The sequence below is a fragment of the Barbatula barbatula genome (genome assembly GCF_947034865.1).
Source record: "Barbatula barbatula genome assembly, chromosome: 7".
NCBI lineage: Eukaryota > Metazoa > Chordata > Actinopteri > Cypriniformes > Nemacheilidae > Barbatula > Barbatula barbatula.
The window spans coordinates 7,321,065-7,338,585 of NC_136770.1; the positions used below are offsets into that span (position 1 = coordinate 7,321,065).

General features: G+C 37.3%; 1 protein-coding gene across 1 annotated transcript; it reads right to left on the reverse strand.

The window, feature by feature from the left end:
- Positions 1-6,401: 6,401 nt before the first annotated feature.
- On the reverse strand, positions 6,402-12,108 carry fhl2b (four and a half LIM domains 2b). Its single transcript, XM_079461380.1, has 6 exons — positions 12,064-12,108; positions 10,257-10,428; positions 8,108-8,282; positions 7,766-7,935; positions 7,259-7,445; positions 6,402-6,899 (listed from the first exon to the last, which is right to left on the reverse strand). Exons 2-6 carry the CDS (start codon positions 10,410-10,412, stop codon positions 6,748-6,750), a joined length of 840 nt encoding a protein of 279 aa, XP_079317506.1. The 5' UTR covers positions 10,413-10,428; positions 12,064-12,108; the 3' UTR covers positions 6,402-6,747.
- Positions 12,109-17,521: the final 5,413 nt, after the last annotated feature.

Below are 17,521 nucleotides of genomic sequence, written 5' to 3' on the forward strand. Positions count from 1 at the left end.
GTCATCTATCATTTTGGCACTTGTGAAAATAAAACTTTGAATTTTAGCGACTAAGCAGGATAACTCAATCTTTATTATTTGTAATATCTATGGCTACAATTCCCGATCTCCCAATAGGTCTCTCTTCTCTCAGATGATTTCAGTATTGAAAGAAGTAATGATTATGTATAGGCCTACAGACTCTTTTGTGATTTTAGGCGGGGATTTTAATGAATGTGTGGATGATTCCTTGGACAGACTTCCTCCCAGATATAACGATAGCCAGCAATTAAATACTAACATTTTATCATTGTGCTCAGAATTGTCTCTTTCAGATACATGGCGTTTCTTTCACCCTGATTTGCAGGAATTTACTTGGTCAAATAGAAATATGTCTTCCCAATCCAGAATTGATCTCTTCCTGATCTCTTCATCAGCTCTTCAATTTGTTAAAGATGTTTCTCATTCTTTTGCTCCCCTCTCAGACCATAAGCAAATTAGTGTAAAATTGTACAGCAACACTGAAAAAATTTCAAGTTTGCGTGGTTATTGGAAATTGAATAATTCTCTCCTTAAAGATACAACCTTTAATAACGGCATTAAGAACATGTTTTCTAGTATATTCTCTGAAAATTCTAGTGATAGTTATAAAACTAAATGGGAATTTTTTAGATATAAAGCTAGACAAATTGCCATCAGAAGGAGTAAAGAATTAAAGTCTTCTAAAAACAAAAAGATTTTTGAACTTTTAAATAAAATAAACACTTTATTGCAAAAAACATTAACTCAGGAGGAAGAATTGCTTTTAAGAGAATTGAATTTACAAATTAATAAAGCTTATTTGGATTTAGCTAGAGGGGCCTTTATTAGATCAAAAGCCAAATGGTTAGAAGAAGGAGAGACTAACTCAAGTTATTTTTTTGCATTGGAGAAAAGAAATTGTATGAGAAATTCATTAACAGCTCTAAATATTGATGGGGTCAGGTGCACTGATCCTAATTTAATTTCTAAATTCATCACAGGATTTTATAACAAACTTTATTCTTCTGAATTTAATTCAGATAATTGTGAGACTTTTGTCGAGACTATTAAAAGCTATTCCAACTATTGATAATGACATTAACGATCTTTGTGATTCAAATTTGATAATGGAGGAAGTTAAATCTGCAGTTTTTTCTATGAAGAAAGGGAAATCCCCTGGTGTTGATGGTTTGTCCGTTGAATTTTATGTCCATTTTTGGGACTTAATAAAATCGCCACTGCTTTGCATGTATAGAGAATGCATTGCTCAGAAAGAAATGACTACTTCAATGAAACAGGGTATAATTTCCCTTATTCCAAAACCTAAAAAAGATCCTCTCTTAATTGATAATTGGCGACCAATAACTCTCTTAACTATTGATTATAAAATATTGGCCCTGGTATATGCTAATAGGTTGAAATTTAAGCTTGACAAAATTATTGCGGAGACACAGTCAGGATTTGTCAAAGGCAGACATATTAGCAATAATATAAGACTTGTTTTAGATTTATTGGATTACGCTGAATTTGTACAATCTAAAGCTATTATTCTTTTCTTAGACTTTTATAAGGCCTTCGATACAATTGAGCATGAATTTCTACTAAAATCTCTTAATTTGTTTGGTTTTGGGGATTCTTTTGTTAATGTAATTAATATGTTTTATAAAGATATAAGTAGTTCAGTCATAGTTAATTTGAACACCTCCCAAAGATTTGCTATAAGGCGTGGGGTCAGACAGGGCTGCCCAATATCCCCATTTTTATTTATTTTGGTTACTGAGCTATTATCACTGAGTATTATGCACAATCAGAACCTAAAAGGTATCTCCATTTTTGACAGAGAAATTAAAATCTCACAGCTGGCTGATGACGCCACTCTCTTTTTACATGATAATAGTCAACTCTCCAAAGCCATTCAGATAGTTAGAAATTTTTCACGTGCTTCTGGGTTAAAGTTAAATATGTCAAAGTGTGAGATAATGTCGTTGCATAAATGTGAGGATACGTTATTTGAGGGCATTCCAGTCAAAGACACTATAAAGTATTTAGGGATTCATCTAACAAAAAATTTAGTAGACAGACAACATCTTAATTTTTCTAGTCGAATTAAGAAAACCAAAAATATTTTAAATCTTTGGCTACAAAGAGATTTATCTATTTATGGTAGGGTTCTCTTATCTAAAGCGGAGGGTCTCTCTCGCTTTGTGTATCCATCACTCTCTTTATGTGTGAATGACTACAATGCTAAAGGTGTCAATAAAATTTTCCTTGACTTTATATGGAAAAACAGATCTCATAAACTCAAAAAAAGCTGTTATTTCGAAGTGTAGGGGTGATGGGGGACTGGAAGTAATACATTTTCAAAACATTGTTAATGTGTTCAAAATCAATTGGATTAGAAGATGTCTCATAAACTCAAATTCTATATGGTTTTTCATTCCTAATTTCATTTTTAATAAAATTGGAGGCCTCCATTTTATTTTAAAATGTAATTATATGCACAATAAACTCCCGGTTAAATTGTCTAAATTTCATCAGCAAGCTCTTCTAGCGTGGAAATTGTGTTACATCCACAATTTCTCACCACATAAAACTCTTTTGTGGAATAATATGAACATAACTGTTAGAAACAAATCTCTCTTTTTCTCTAATTGGTTTAATAGAGGTTTAATTCATATCATCTCTTTATTTGACAATTCTGGCAACATCTTGTCTTATGAACGCTTCATGACTGTCCATGACTTCCCTATTCCTTTTAAGGAATACAATACTGTACTTAAAGCTATTCCTACAGGTCTAGTGCAACTGATTAAAAGTCACTTATTATACAACCAAAATGATACGAGGGAATCGGCTTTATTGTTGGATGGCATTAGCATTTATGATAAGAAATGCAATAATAAGCATATTCGCCATGTTTTTCAAAAAAGAGATCTAATTTGCCCTAGAGGCAGATCACATTGTGCTGCCTTTGTAGGAAATATTGAATGGAGAAGAGCGTGGTTATTACCACATAGATATTTTATTCCCAACAAGTCCAAAGAAGTCCACTTTATAATATTACATAAGATATATCCTAACAATGCAACGTTGTCCAAATATATTGATATCTCTAGTGCTTGTTCGTTTTGTGGGGACAAAGATGAAACATTATTACATTTGTTTTATTCTTGCAATTTGGTTCAGAAATTTTGGTCTAACGTATTTTCCCATCTGAATGATACCTCTACTCATACGCACTCTTTAAACTTGACAGATATTATTTGTTATTATACTGACTCCCACACATTGAAAGAATACATTTTTAACTTTTTTATTTTATTTGGCAAATTTTTCATCCATAAACAAAAATTTATGGGGTCACCCCTACCTTTTCACACTTTTTGGTGGAAATAGATATAATAATAATTCAATCAGCGGTGCTTGGGATTTCAAACTGGAGACTGGGGACGCACAGTGGGTTGGATGTGGTGTGTCGCGCGCTCACGTGGCTGTTGCGGTGAACGTCACGAAAACAGTATAAGTTTGTAATTAAACTCGTTTTCTTTATACAATGAAAAGGAAGATATGAACTGCGTTTAAAATATTTTAGTGGGTCTTGACTGAGTGGGTCTAAAAGGATTGGAGCCTAAATTTTTCAATCTGTGTAAACAAATCACATATTAACTTTATATTAACTAATACTAACGTTAAAGCAACTAATCCGTTTTAAATTTATTTTAAATGTTTATTTTATTAAACACGAGTTCAACTTTATCCACAAGGGGGAGCCATAGGCTAAGCTCAAGGCCAACCCGGACTGTACATGGATTCAAGGGATATTTTTTATGGATAAAATGGATACTAAATAGTATAGATTAATTGTATAAAACATTGTCTAATGGTATTTAATCATGTATACTAATAGTGTAGACAGACACTAATCTACACTTTTGAATTGTTGCTGTGGGTCAATGTAAGAGACATCTATTAAATCCAATATTTATATATCAATATATTATTATTGTAAAGATTGTATTTGTAAATATTATCATTACTGTGACATACTGTAACAATTGGTTCACGTCTGTAAAAATCACAGATCAATGGCGTTCCCCTTCGGCTATCTGAACAGCAACTTTTGTTAAAAGAGCAATTAGGCACTGTTGCCCGTGCCAAGCCTCATTGCCTTCTAAAGATCTGCATTTGGAGTGTGTCGTCTGCCTGGGACAAGCCCACGCCGAGACTGCCCTCACAGGTGTAGTAGGCTGCCCAAACTGCAAGCGTTTCTCCCTCGCCGTGCTTCTCGCCCCGACCGCCTTCTTCAGCAGTGTGCACCCCTGTTCTCCCCCACCTGTCCCTCTCGAGCTGTGTTGATCAGCTCAAGCAGCCCCAGCGTGCCCTCTCTCCACCGCAATGCAGAAATCCTATTTGTTTTGCCCGCAAGGACCTTCGCCCCTCCTCCAGTGCTAGCGGCATGGTCTCGTTTCTTCAGACGAGCTGGCAGAAGTTATGTCCCCCACCTCGGAGTGCGAAGACTGGTCCACTTCGGATGAAGAATCCAGTGACACCTGTCCTCGCTCTGACTCTGAGTTCGTCAAAATCCTTACCAAAGCATTTGCGGAGCTCGGCTTTTGATTCGTCTCTCCTTCCTGGTTCCGCATTTCATGCTCTGTGGATTTAATCTGTTAAAGTCTACAGAGCCCATTGGTATTAGAGGGCGCGAGTTCCATAGCCTTGGAGCCACAGCACAAAAAGCACGGTCACCTTTCATCTGACGTGTTCTAGGGATAGTTAGAAGGACTAACCCTTCTCTTCTCTAAACATGTAGTGGTCTAGCTTTTGTTGAAACTAGTAACTTTGAATTAGCACCTATTGTACTATCGCTCTTTTATGAAATATCGCTTATTGCTTCCTGAACTCTTTGTATGTCGCTTTGGATAAAAGCGTCTGCTAAATGACTAAATGTAAATGTCTATTATAATCCATTGTTGTTTACCCCCTTGTGGGTTTTTGGTTTGTGTTTATCTATTAAAGTCATTGTTTCCCACCACCTTTCTGTCTGGGCCTGGTTTCCCTGTCTTTAACTCATGACAGAACAAAGCGGCCAAAGGAGTAATACGGTTCCTGACGGCGGCAGGAGAGGCGGGGTTCAACGAGGCAGAACTCAAGGTGAACTACAATGGCTGCCTCAACGAACCGCTCAAGCCCTCCAAATTGAGGATGCTGGGGCCCCACTGCAAGACCACCTGCTCCCTTGGACCTGGACCCCCCTGCAACAACCATATTCCCCTGTCTTGGCCTCGCCCTTGTTGGGTACCCCCACAGGAACTGTTCCCCCATCCTCGACCTCCGCAATGTCGGCTCCTCCCAAGCCCATGATAAACCAGCCCCGCTCCCCGCTCTCACCCTCGAACTGCACCTACCCATACTAGGACTCCTTGTTCAAAATGCTCACTGCCAAACGTATTATTGCTCAAATCCGTCCGGGGGACTGGCTTATATCTATGGATTTTAAACATATACGTGGCAGCTAGGTTTCACAACGCTGCAACGGAAGAAAACACTAGTGGAGGTTTTTGGTGGTGCTGAGGTGGGAGATGAAAGAAATGATGGTAAGCGGGGAGAAATAGGCGTAGGGCCTGAGGATGAGAGGAAGGAGGAAGGTGGCCGCCGGAGTAAAGGCAGAATGGAAGTCAGGAGCGGAGGGCCAAAATAGCGCTGGGAAGGTTGCGGTCAGCCCTTTCTCATGAGGGCAGGAGCAGGTTTTTTATGTTAATGATCATAGAAATGCCACTGCAATAACAGACCATTGTTCGTTCACTAAGGTTCAAATAGTTTACAACGACCAATACGAGTTTATGTAGATCGTGATGAATTCTTGTTTAGGTGGTACTTGAGCTTGTAGACATGTGTAGCCAGCGTGTGCATGATGTCTAGCTATATGTGCGAGCAGAGAGACGCAGAGATCAGCACCAATATATTGTTCATGATTCTAATCTGAACACTTGTGTCCCGTTAGCAACGAGCCAGTGTTAGCGGCGAACCAGCATTAGCAACGAGCTAGTGTGCAGGCAGCAATCGCATCTAGGAACGAACAAGGTAACTAGCGCATACATAAATAACTCCCCGAATCTGTGGGGAAGATAAATGTGGGAATATTTACTTGTACGGATCGGGCCTGGGGCCATAGAATCCTTTTGAATACATTACGTATAAATGTATTGTCATATATGTGTCTGCACTTGTGCTCTTTGAAACTGAATAATCTGCTGTAATATAACACTGACGATAAACATATTGCCCTGGTGTATTAGAGAGCATTAAAGGTATTAGAGCTCCATAATGAAAACAAGCTTTGGAATTTGCTATGGCTACGAACAGCTGATGCATATTTATGCAGTGTATGTAAGTCATTGTTTGAATGCCTTTTCAATGAGTTTATTAGGAATTGAAGAAAATACATGTTTACGATATCAATAAATGACAAATACGATGGATTCAAAACAAATATTAGCATGACATTTTTTTTTTATGTAAATAGGCAAATCTTAGGATTTTACATTCACAATGAACTAACTCTCAATTAAAAACTTTCAGACTGAATATGACATGATTCATTATTCATATTCATTATTAATGATAATAGACCCTGGCATGCACAGAAAGACCCCTTAATACTGATTATGTAAAGAAAACCTTTATTAGACAAATATATGAGCTGGAACTTTGATAGAAGAGTTGAAAGTTCGGAAATGCATGGTGTGATCAGATGTCTTTGCCACAGTCAGGGCACAGAATGTCATCTCTCTCAGTCAGGAACCCACGACCAACCAGGGACATCGAGCATTTCTTGCAGTTAAAGCAGTCGTTGTGCCACTGTCTCTCTTCAAAGGAGATGTATTTGCTACCTCCTAAGCCTGTACAATAGAAAGCAGGATTCCTGATCACTGTAGTGAAGTGTGTAATTTCTGTGCCACTATATTTCCTTTTTTGTCTCATACACAAAGCAAATCTGGCACAAATCTCTTATTTTTTCACCAGAGGCATCAAACAGTAACAAACGGCCCCCTCTAATTTTTTTATTGGTCAGTAAGAGTATTAGTCCCACCCAAAATGTAACCATTGGTTAAGTCAATATAAACTTTACCCTATAAGTAAAATATTTGTATTCATCAAAAGTATGAAATCATTAGTTATTTCATACAACTTCATAGGCTACAACTTAACAAGACCCTTCAAAGAATAAGATGTTAATATGGTGTCTAAAGGGTCATACCACTAATAGGGGTGATGCAGGCAGTACACTTCTTAGCATACAGGTTGCAGAAACAGTTGAGGCAGTAGGCAAAGTCATCACGAGAAGTAAAACGCTGGCCAGACAACTGCTGCTTACAGCCAGTGCACAGGAAACAGTCCTTATGCCACGGCTGGTCATGGTAGGTCACGCCCCCAGTGGTGATTGGCTGAACATGAACAGGAGTTATAGCAAGAGCTCTATCTCAGGTTTTGTGTATTCATTTTAAAAAAGCACATTAAACACACAATTTAAAATGTGTATGTAATTATTTTATCTTATGTCATTCTATTTTGGTACAGCACTGAGTAAAAAGTAAACACAATAAAACTACACAAGCACACATCCTTAGTCAACTGCAGTATGTAACAAATATTTTAACATAGATTATTTTTATTTTATACATTTATAAATCAGTAAGAATCATTTGACAGGTTAAAGGTAAATGAATCATCTTTAATAGGCTGTGTAATGGTGGAGTAATCTTACCTTCTTGCAATGCACACACTGCAGTGCAAACTGCTTTTCATAGCAAGGCACACAGTAGTTACTGCTTTCCTTAGGAATGAAGCTTTTAGTACCAATGGGTTGCTGGCAGCGCTGGCAGGTAAAGCAGGTCTCGTGCCAGCTGTTCCCCTTATGTTCCATCTTTCTGGACCCTGATAGAAAAGGCGAATCAGAGAGACAACAGAAACAGTCATACAGAGAAATAACACAAACAAATCACTGTTATACATTTTATGCTATTTAGTAGACAGCCTTCAGTTTCCAAAGTAAAATGTTTCAAAAACAAGTGTGAAAGTCACAATGGGCAAACTACTGTTCCCTCACCTGGCATAATTGTTTTCTTGCACTCATAGCATTTCGAGGAATACTCATTCGAGTAACACTCAGTGCATAGTAGCTGCTCATCCTTGGTTGAAAATGGCTTGTCCACCAGAGAACGGGGACATTTGAAGCAGTGGAAGCATTCATCATGCCAGTGACGATCCTTGTAAGACAGATCCTGGATGGAGACAAACACATTGAAGTATTTATACTGTGCACTTCAAATGCATTAATCTTGGGTTTAAGGAAGAAAAGTGCTTGGCCTCGTGATCTTTTGGGGTCATTTTTTTCTAGTCTTTGAGCAGCTGGTGGGTTCTTCAATGTCAGTTTCACAGCAGGTCGTTCTCCTAAGAGAGCCCTAGGTGCTGGTGTTGAAGGACAATCATGGCACGATCTGCCACTTGAAGTGTGTTAGTGAAATTATGTTGTGCGCTGCGAGCACACATGGCCTCAGGATAAGTGTATGACACAGGGTTTTAATTATCCACCAACTTGGAAACAAAGACTACGTGTGTGCTGGCCCAAGGTGGTATGAGGTCATCCTGATTGGCTGCTTCTAAGGGGTGGAGGCGACTAACTGGGCCAAGGACGTGACACACAGATGTGGCCCACCCCAGGCTTGTCTTCTAGCCTCCTCACCAGGATTAATGACCATGTAATGTGACACAGTAATAATAGGACACACAGTCTACACAATTATGTATTAGTAAACTATTGCCATTGACCCTATGTATCATCCCCCAAATTTACTGTATTTTCTGAGTGATGCGTGCATGTAGGCAATTCCAGCGTTACGGATGTGATATTTTGAATCAAATATTCATAGAGAATGTATTTCTAACCAATATATTGAACAATGTTTTTCTTTTTTACTAAACCCCTAATGAGTCCAGACATCAGAAAAATTCGCTCAGAATGCATTATGAATGAGACAAAAATTGGATTTCGTTGAAATAAAATGGGACGGACAAAAATCAATAATACCCAACAAATGGAGAAGGGATGGCTCTTCATAGAACATTTAATAGTGCATTTTAATTTTAAAGTGCCCATATGAGGAACATGGACTGTTATGGATGTGAGAATGACAGGTATGACAATTCACTCACATATGGAAAACTATGCTTTAAAACTTTAAGAGAGGCATCTGACCTATCAGTATGGTGAAAACCCTGGGTAAAAACATTTTTGTCTTAAAGGCATGGCATCTCTTGTTTTGGTACTCGGCCCGACTCTGTCTAAACAAGTGTAATTCGGAAATCGGACACCCCCGCCTTTAAGGTTGACATTTGCATGGAATTGCTCATGTGTAAAACTCATTGTCACGATGATTTGGAGGGTTGCTAAGGGTTAGGAGTGCTAGGGAATTCTGGATGTCCTGGCTAGAAAATATTTTAATTTAATACCAATTTTTACCAATATTTACTATTTACAGATTTACAGCATCTAACTTTGCGTACCTTGCGTATATAAATAATAATTATATGTAAGTTAATAATTATATGGCATTTATCTTTCATTCACAATGCTTTAGTGTACCTCTTAAGTGTAAGTTTTAAGTTACACAGGGTTTGTTTTGTCCTTGAAATGACAATAAAGGATTATATGTCCATCACCAGGGTCATGGGGTGCTGGTAATTCCACAAAAGCTCATCTGCTCTCTTTGGGTTTGGGCTCACACCCCAGCATTGATTTCCAGCTGCATTCAGCCAAAATTAGCTGGCATTCAATCACCCCTTCCACTCTCTATGTGATCTCATGGCTTTCTGGGGGGTCACACAAAGCCCCAGATCATTGTGCAGTGTTACTATATAAAAATGACATTTTAGCAGTTAGTCCGTGCTAAGACCTTCTTGATCCCAGACGCTCAGATCCAATCAGTTTTGGTTTTAAACTTGTCTGACAGAAGAGACATTGGTTGTGTTTTTTCAGGATGTCTAATAAAAGGTGTACCATAACTTTAAGCAATGACTAATTTGACCTTCTCACGAGCAATTCCTGTGATTCCACTGGACTGTAGAGTATATTTTATTACCCTGTATTGTTTTGGATACTCTAAACTAACCGTGCAATACTTTACCATCACTTTCTGCTGGTAAAAAGAAGCCATCACCAGATCAGCAAAGAGGTTTCTAACTATAAAAAAGCTTACTCTGCTGTTGCAGCCGATGGGTTTCTTGCACTCCTCGCATGTGTTGGAATAAAGGCTTTCATAGCACTTCACACAGTATGGATTCTCATCACGCAGAACATACTTCTTTCCAAACAGAGACTCCTTGCAGTAGTGGCAGTCATAGCGCTCTGCCATCTTGGGCTTTGTGTGCCTGAAAGATACAATTTGTGCTTTTAAATGTTGCAAACATGGTATAGGCTTGTTGATGATAGTCAAAAATACATTTGGAGACGTTGTTTGGCATGACACTGATGAGCACATAACCTAGCAACCCTATAATACCTGTCCTGCTAAACTATATGACACACACTTTCTAAAGAAAGAGAGGAAGGCATGCCAGTGTATCAGTCCCAGCTGTTCTGTCTCCCTCAGTAAAGCTCTGCTAATATTTCTCTGTCATCCTTCAGAACTGTGTCCAGACTGGAGTTTGCGAATGCAATGCAATGATCTCCACACCAATCCCGTGGTCAAATTTCACAGATGGTCTCTTACCATTTCAAAAGGTGTCATTTTTAACTTTGATGAAGATGCCCATTGATTCAAAATAAAAATCACAGCGCTTTGAATATTCATACAAGTGACCAAAATGAAAACATGATCTCATAGATGCCTGTATTAACTAATACAGTCTCCCACAGAGGGGTAAAAGTGTCAGCGAAATCTATGCCATGAACACATGTCAGAGCACACACTTCTCACAAAATTCTTTGGTCTTACAGGCTTGGCACTAATACTGGGCATCAGATCAAGAGAAGTTCCAGCTGTCCCATGTGTGTCCCTTACTATCAGGAAAGAAACATATTCCTTTAGTCTTAAGCAAATACACACTTACAGAGAATTAGCTTGGTATGTAACAGATGGAGGTCTAAGCACAAGGTCTTGTCATACTAAAGGTCAATCCACACAATCATACCCAATTAAACCACACGTGATATTGTGAAACATGAAGCTTATTAAAGATAACAAGAGGGGTGTCTGTGAGACATCTCAGGACAGATGGTTAAAAAAATTCCACAAACCAACTATTATCCATAGTTTATCTGCATCATCCAAAACCAACTACGAATTTGCTGTGCTCACTTCAATTCATAACACAACACCCATAGACAACAACAACATTCTAAATGCCACTTCACACTGATCTACAAAATGCCATAATGATTCAACAAAATGCAACAAACCACTGAATGCTCCCATAAAGGTCTTGAACACATCCTTCGTAATACCAGCCTGCAGGTGTTTTAGCATTAGCAATATGTAATTCATTTTAATGCTTTGAGTAAAATGCTTTTATAAATGAACAACATTAAGCCAGCAAAATAGTTATAGTTACAACTAAGTTTAAGTTGTATATAAGACACTTACAAGCAGTTGTATTACCAAACATACCTAAACATACTTACAAATCTTATGGATTTGAATGCCAAGGAATACACATACTGACAAAATGTACAGTCTAAACGCATCATGAGTTGCTTTGGATTACTTTATGAATCTAAATACTTTTACAATGGAGGATTTTGATAATCATAAAATTGTCTGCATTTGGTTGTAGAATAAGAGAATGTTGGACTGCTCGTCGCATACTGCAAATACTTTTATTCCATTAGATACTATATACTTTAATTAAATATTCTTCAGTGTTAATAAAAGTTTGCATCTTATTGTAAAGAAAAAAATCTATAATAATTTAGAGAATGCTACGTGAAAGCTGAAATGGAAGCTTTGATAAAAAGAAGAAAATATCGCATGAGAAGAGAAAACAAAAGTTTCTATGTTCACTTGCCTGTGCTCTTTAGTGATGTGCTTCTTTGCCTGGGCTGTGTTTCCTGAAAGTGAGCTGGAGGTGCTCCTCTTTATTGGATAACTTTTGGATGGGGCGGTGGGGTGATTGAGATGGGACGGACACTTTATTAGACACTATAAATACTGAGTCTTGAACACATGCAACAATTCAACAACATTACGATTCATCTACATTTGCCTACATCTTTTGCTTAACTTTCATTAACTCTCGCAGTAAAAGGGTCAGAATCTACAATAAGTAAATCCATTATCCATTATCCATTAACTTTAATTTAAACAACAATAATACCACAATTATACCACAACCTATACCATATACGGGCAAGGGACTGGACTATAATTGAATTGGAGGAACAGTTTGGAAGATCATTTTTCAGATTCTTATCTTGTGCATTAGTCATTCAGTTGCTTGATTTATTAAGTGTTTTACATAAATAGGTAGAAAATTGAGCACTTATAGAACATATTAAAAACTAAAGATAAAGTTTAGATGATACCTCTTAAAATCACTTTCGGTGAACAATGGATCTTGCTTACATTTACATTTATTCATTTGGCAGACGCTTTTATCCAAAGCGACTTACAAGTAGTTTTTTTTACAGTGGCACATTACTGCAGAGCAATCTGGGGTAAGGTGCCTTGCTCAAGAGCACTTCAGTCATGACCTTCTGGCACTGAGATTTGAACCGGCAACCTTCTGATCACAAGCCCAACGCTCTAACCACTAGGCTTACAAAATGTAGCAGTAACAAAAACTCTCCAACTCACAAAAGTTCTTTGCCTCACCCACAGTTTCCACCACCTCAACACCTGAATCTTAGTGGTGGACACAATATCAGAGGTTGCTAAGTGATGGAGTAGATAGCGGAATAGATAGCGACTTAAAAAAGCCTTTTTCACAGTAGGCGATGGCTTCTGGTGGGGCCGTGAAGCTCAACACCTGTTCCTTCATGCCTCGGTCACTGTCAACTTTCAGTGTCAAGGGTAGATAGATTGTATTTACAGCAATAGCTAGAGTCCAAAACGTCATGTATGTATCAATTAACACATCATTTCTCACAGTCAGATTAGGCATAGTGCCTCAGAATTTGCTCAGTGTCGCTGATGTGTACATGTAGTACAAGTTTCTTTATGCACACTTCACGCATTCAGAAAGAGATTCATTTTACACACAATCACTGTTCTTACAACACACAAATGATGCTTTGCACATGTCAAGTAAAAATTAAAAATAGCAAGCATTTCATATTAAGGCAGTGTATGATCCAACTAATGTCATATAAATGGGTGACATTGTCTTAATGTATGGTTGAATACAATTTAAACTTTAACTCTCAACAATGTTTATATGAACCTTTCAGACACTCCAGCCAATCAGCCAAGATCCAAATATAACTCCAATGTCATGAAGCAATCAGCGAATATTCATTCCGGAGTTTGACGGAACACATTCACTGTTTTGCTTGCTCTGGACTGAAGAATAACATCCCAGCTAATTTCAATTTATTTCAATACAAGAATGATGTTAACTATGGATACCACCAGTCCATTTAAGGCTTATCAATAAACATATGCTGTCCTGAAAGTGCAGCCTCTCTGCCTGGTCATAAGGCCTTAGATAAATCTAGCAACTACAGTATGAGAGGTACAACTTTCTGACCAGAGATAATGGCTGGCAGAGAAGGTCACCTGTGACCCTCCTAGACCATCGCTTGGGCTGTAAATCCCCCAGAGCTGGCAGATCTCACCTGTCGGACAGCAGCTTAGATAGTTTCTTAAAAAGATGTGTTAAGCAGGATCTTATGTACCTTTATAGTCTGTTATTTGGCATGCAATACATTGTAAATCAAATGTACTGTACATAGACGTATCATTTCAATTGTGCATGTCCGTCGTTTGACTTTATTTCTCAAATAATGGATTACCCAACAGATCAATTTAATTATGAAATGATTCTGTGAATCAATGAGCTTCACTTGATTATATAAGCTACACTACACGGGCATTTCCTAGAATGCCCTAATTTAACACAATATCATCATAATGAAGCCAAAGAACATGGACCCGGTCCAGGTCCAGGTCAAGATCAAGTGTGTTTTGGTGAACAACGTACATTGGATCTTGTGTCGCAGTAATTTCATTTACATTCCAATGGATTAAAAGGAAGTGTGGCAAATTCAGAATTTTGCGCAACCCTCCAACATATTTCTTACCTAATGCTTAGGAATGTCACATGTCTCATGCGAAGCTTCTGTGGGAAAATCTTGATTTGTTTGACGTCTCTATTGGTTTTCTTCAATTGTTATGTGCCACAACAAATAAAACATCCCCACTTTCATCATTTAAACAAAATATAGTATTTTTAAAACGTTTTTGAAATTGTTTCCATATATTATTTTACCAACCTTGTTGTACCTGTATGTAAGCTCTGTTGTTAAAACAACTCAAAGGCTTTGTATTTGGCAACTGGATTACTGTTAGTTGGAACACAATATCACAAGATGTACAAGAGGTCTCTGACGCGTGAAATGAGCCCCCTGTAGAGACTAGATCTAGAAGACCGCCAGTGTCCAGTAGCCACATCCAAACCACTCGCTGCACATTAACAGTCTTAAAGGATAGTTCACCCAAAAATGAAAATTCTATCATGAATTACTCACCCTCCAGTTGTTCCAAACGTGCAGTTAATGTCTGTTTGGTTGAACACAAAAAAAGATTGGAAATATGATAGCAACCGGCAGTTTTGAGGAACCATACATATTAGGAAAAAAAAGTTTCTTTTTTTGTTCTGTTGAACACAAAAGAAGACATTTTGAAGAATGCAGGAAAGCAAACAATTCTGGGGCACTTTTGACTACCATTGAATTTTTCCTACTATCGTAGCCAATGGGGTCCAAGAACTGTTTGGTTACAAGCATTCGTCTAAATATATTTCTCTGTGTTTAACCAAACAATGACATTTATACAAGTTTGGAATAACTGGGGAGTGCGTAATTCATGACAGAATTGTCATTGTTGGGTGAACCATCCCCTTAATCTTGAAACTACAGTCAGTAATGTAAAACTGATTACAATAACAAAATAGTTATTAAGGAACCTGCAGTTTTATGTATCTAACAGAGATGGGAGTGAGAATATGTTTCTTTTGAGTTCTTTTTAGATTTGATTAATTATGATTAGAAATTTGTTTTTATTTAGTTAACAGGGACATTAATAAAAATTACTGTAAATGTTCCAGAATTATCAGAAGCTTTTTTTTCATCCATAGTCCCCGGACAGATGAAATGAAGAATGTGGCATTATTGAAAGCAAACACAGATTTCTGCTAAGCATTCCTTTTCAAATGAAGCTCTATTAGGACCGCTAGGACTATGGTTTTTCTTTTGTACATTGTATGCGTTTTGTGGCCCTTAACTTGAGAACCTCTGACTCATTATGTAATTTAAAGAACACCATGTTCTGTCCATTTACTACATGAATGTCCATGAAAAGAAATACTTTAACTCTCTCAAGAAAATCACATTAACCAGTTCCCTGCTGTTCTGTCTGTTTATATTCAATTTTATGGGGACAAACCTGCTACTGTTTGGCACTGTCTCAGTATTGTCTCAGCATCTGTATTTACTACTGATTTGTAATTATTATCCGAAGCACATGCAAGCATGAAAACATTGATGTTTAAGTAAATACAGCAAAAATCTAAACTCATTAAAGGGGTAGTTCACCCAAAAATTATGTCATCATTCACTCATGCTCAGATTATTCCAATTAACTTTTTCTGCTAAACACAAAGGAAGATATTTGGAAGAATGTCTGTAACCAAGCAGATCCCATCCCCCATTTACTCCCATATAATATTTATTTTCCTACTATGGAAGTCAACAGGGGACGAGATCTGTCTGGTTACTGACATTCCACCAAATATCTTTCTCTGTGTTCATCTGAACAAAGAAATGTATACAGATTTGGAACATTTGGAACAGATTTGGGAATCTTTTTTTTTAAATAATAACAACGGTTAGACTTCATTTACATACAGTATGTGACTTTGTCTACCAGCTAGAGTCATTATTTGGTGGTTTACTGTTTTCTACATAAAATCTTCCGACTTGTACATACAATCATCCATAATGTAAAGAACAAAAATGGAAATATCATCCAGAATCTTTAATATTGAGTTTAAAATAAAGATTTTGTCTAATACTGGGCATCTTTAGCCAAACGTTCAAAGCTCTCTCAAGTCATAATACACAAATAAATACCTGGTTACACTTGTTATGCAATTACTGCATCATAAAGTCTTTTAAGGTCTTTTCACCTTAAAAATAGCATCATGTACACAGTGAGTTTTCAAAAATGTTTACCCCAGATGCAGAACATTATCACATTCAGCACCTTGATAAATAAAGATCTTTGGAGGAACTGTATCTCATGCAGTCTAGTTCTCTTTTTCTCTCCTTGCTGCGGCAGAATGATTGTCAATTGTCTAATACAATTATCTGTAAATTTAGTATTGGTACATCATTGTAGTTGTGTAATTGTAGATACTGCCATACATATGCTGTATAAACCTACATTACTGTGCTATACATCCTCATAAAAAATAAATTCACGTTGCCATAGCAGAACCTTTTTTGTCTCAATGGTTCCATATAATACAGTTCTTTGAGGCAAAAAAAGGGTTCTTCAGATCATAAAAAGGTAAGAAAGAGATGGTTCTTTAAACATTAAGGACATTCAGGAACCATAAACAAAACATTTGCAGTAACAAATAGTATTTGAAGGGTATGGTTAGGTGTATGTTTTTCATTTTTAGGATGTCTAGCAGATTGAGACATTTTTAGAAATTCGCCAAGTTTCAAAGAATTCTCAAAGAAGTCCTCTCTTAGTTATGTGTGAGGGACTGTTGGTCTGTTACTACATTGGAAGCCCCCTTGACTATCAGACATCTAACGGATGACCGATTCAATGTAGTAGCATGATAATTTGACCAATTAACGTATTGCAATAAAATAATGCTTGTTTTTGAGGTTTTTACCAGTAATGTCTTGATAATAACAAAATGTAATCAAAAACCTTGTAATCACAAAATCTAATTTTGAATAATTCAATTCATTACAATATTACAGAGAACTCATTACATTTTCAGAGAATTTGTGGTGTTGTTTGTAAACACAAGAAAAGTAGAATCCTTTGGCAAGTATGCAAGGATTTAATGTAAGAATTTAAAACGAAACACTGTCGAGGTCTGACATTCATCCTGGATATTCAAGGTCTGGATCACACTCTGCTGTGATGCCAAAAGCATCGTAACCTTAAAGGGATAGTTCACCCAAAAATGAAAATTCTGTCATCATTTTCTCACCCTCAAGGCATTTCAAACCTGTATACATTTCTTTGTTCTGTTAAACACAAAGATATTTGGAAGAATGTGAGCA

Bases quoted from the DNA above. Each gene is read 5' to 3' on its own strand.
- fhl2b (XM_079461380.1), bottom strand. From the start codon at position 10,412: ATGGCAGAGCGCTATGACTGCCACTACTGCAAGGAGTCTCTGTTTGGA. The intron at 7,446-7,765 runs GTAAGATTACTC...GTTCATGTTCAG, and splicing joins AGTGTGTGCATTGCAAGAAG to CCAATCACCACTGGGGGCGT. The intron at 6,900-7,258 runs GTATGACCCTTT...TCTATTGTACAG, and splicing joins CTGCATCACCCCTATTAGTG to GCTTAGGAGGTAGCAAATAC.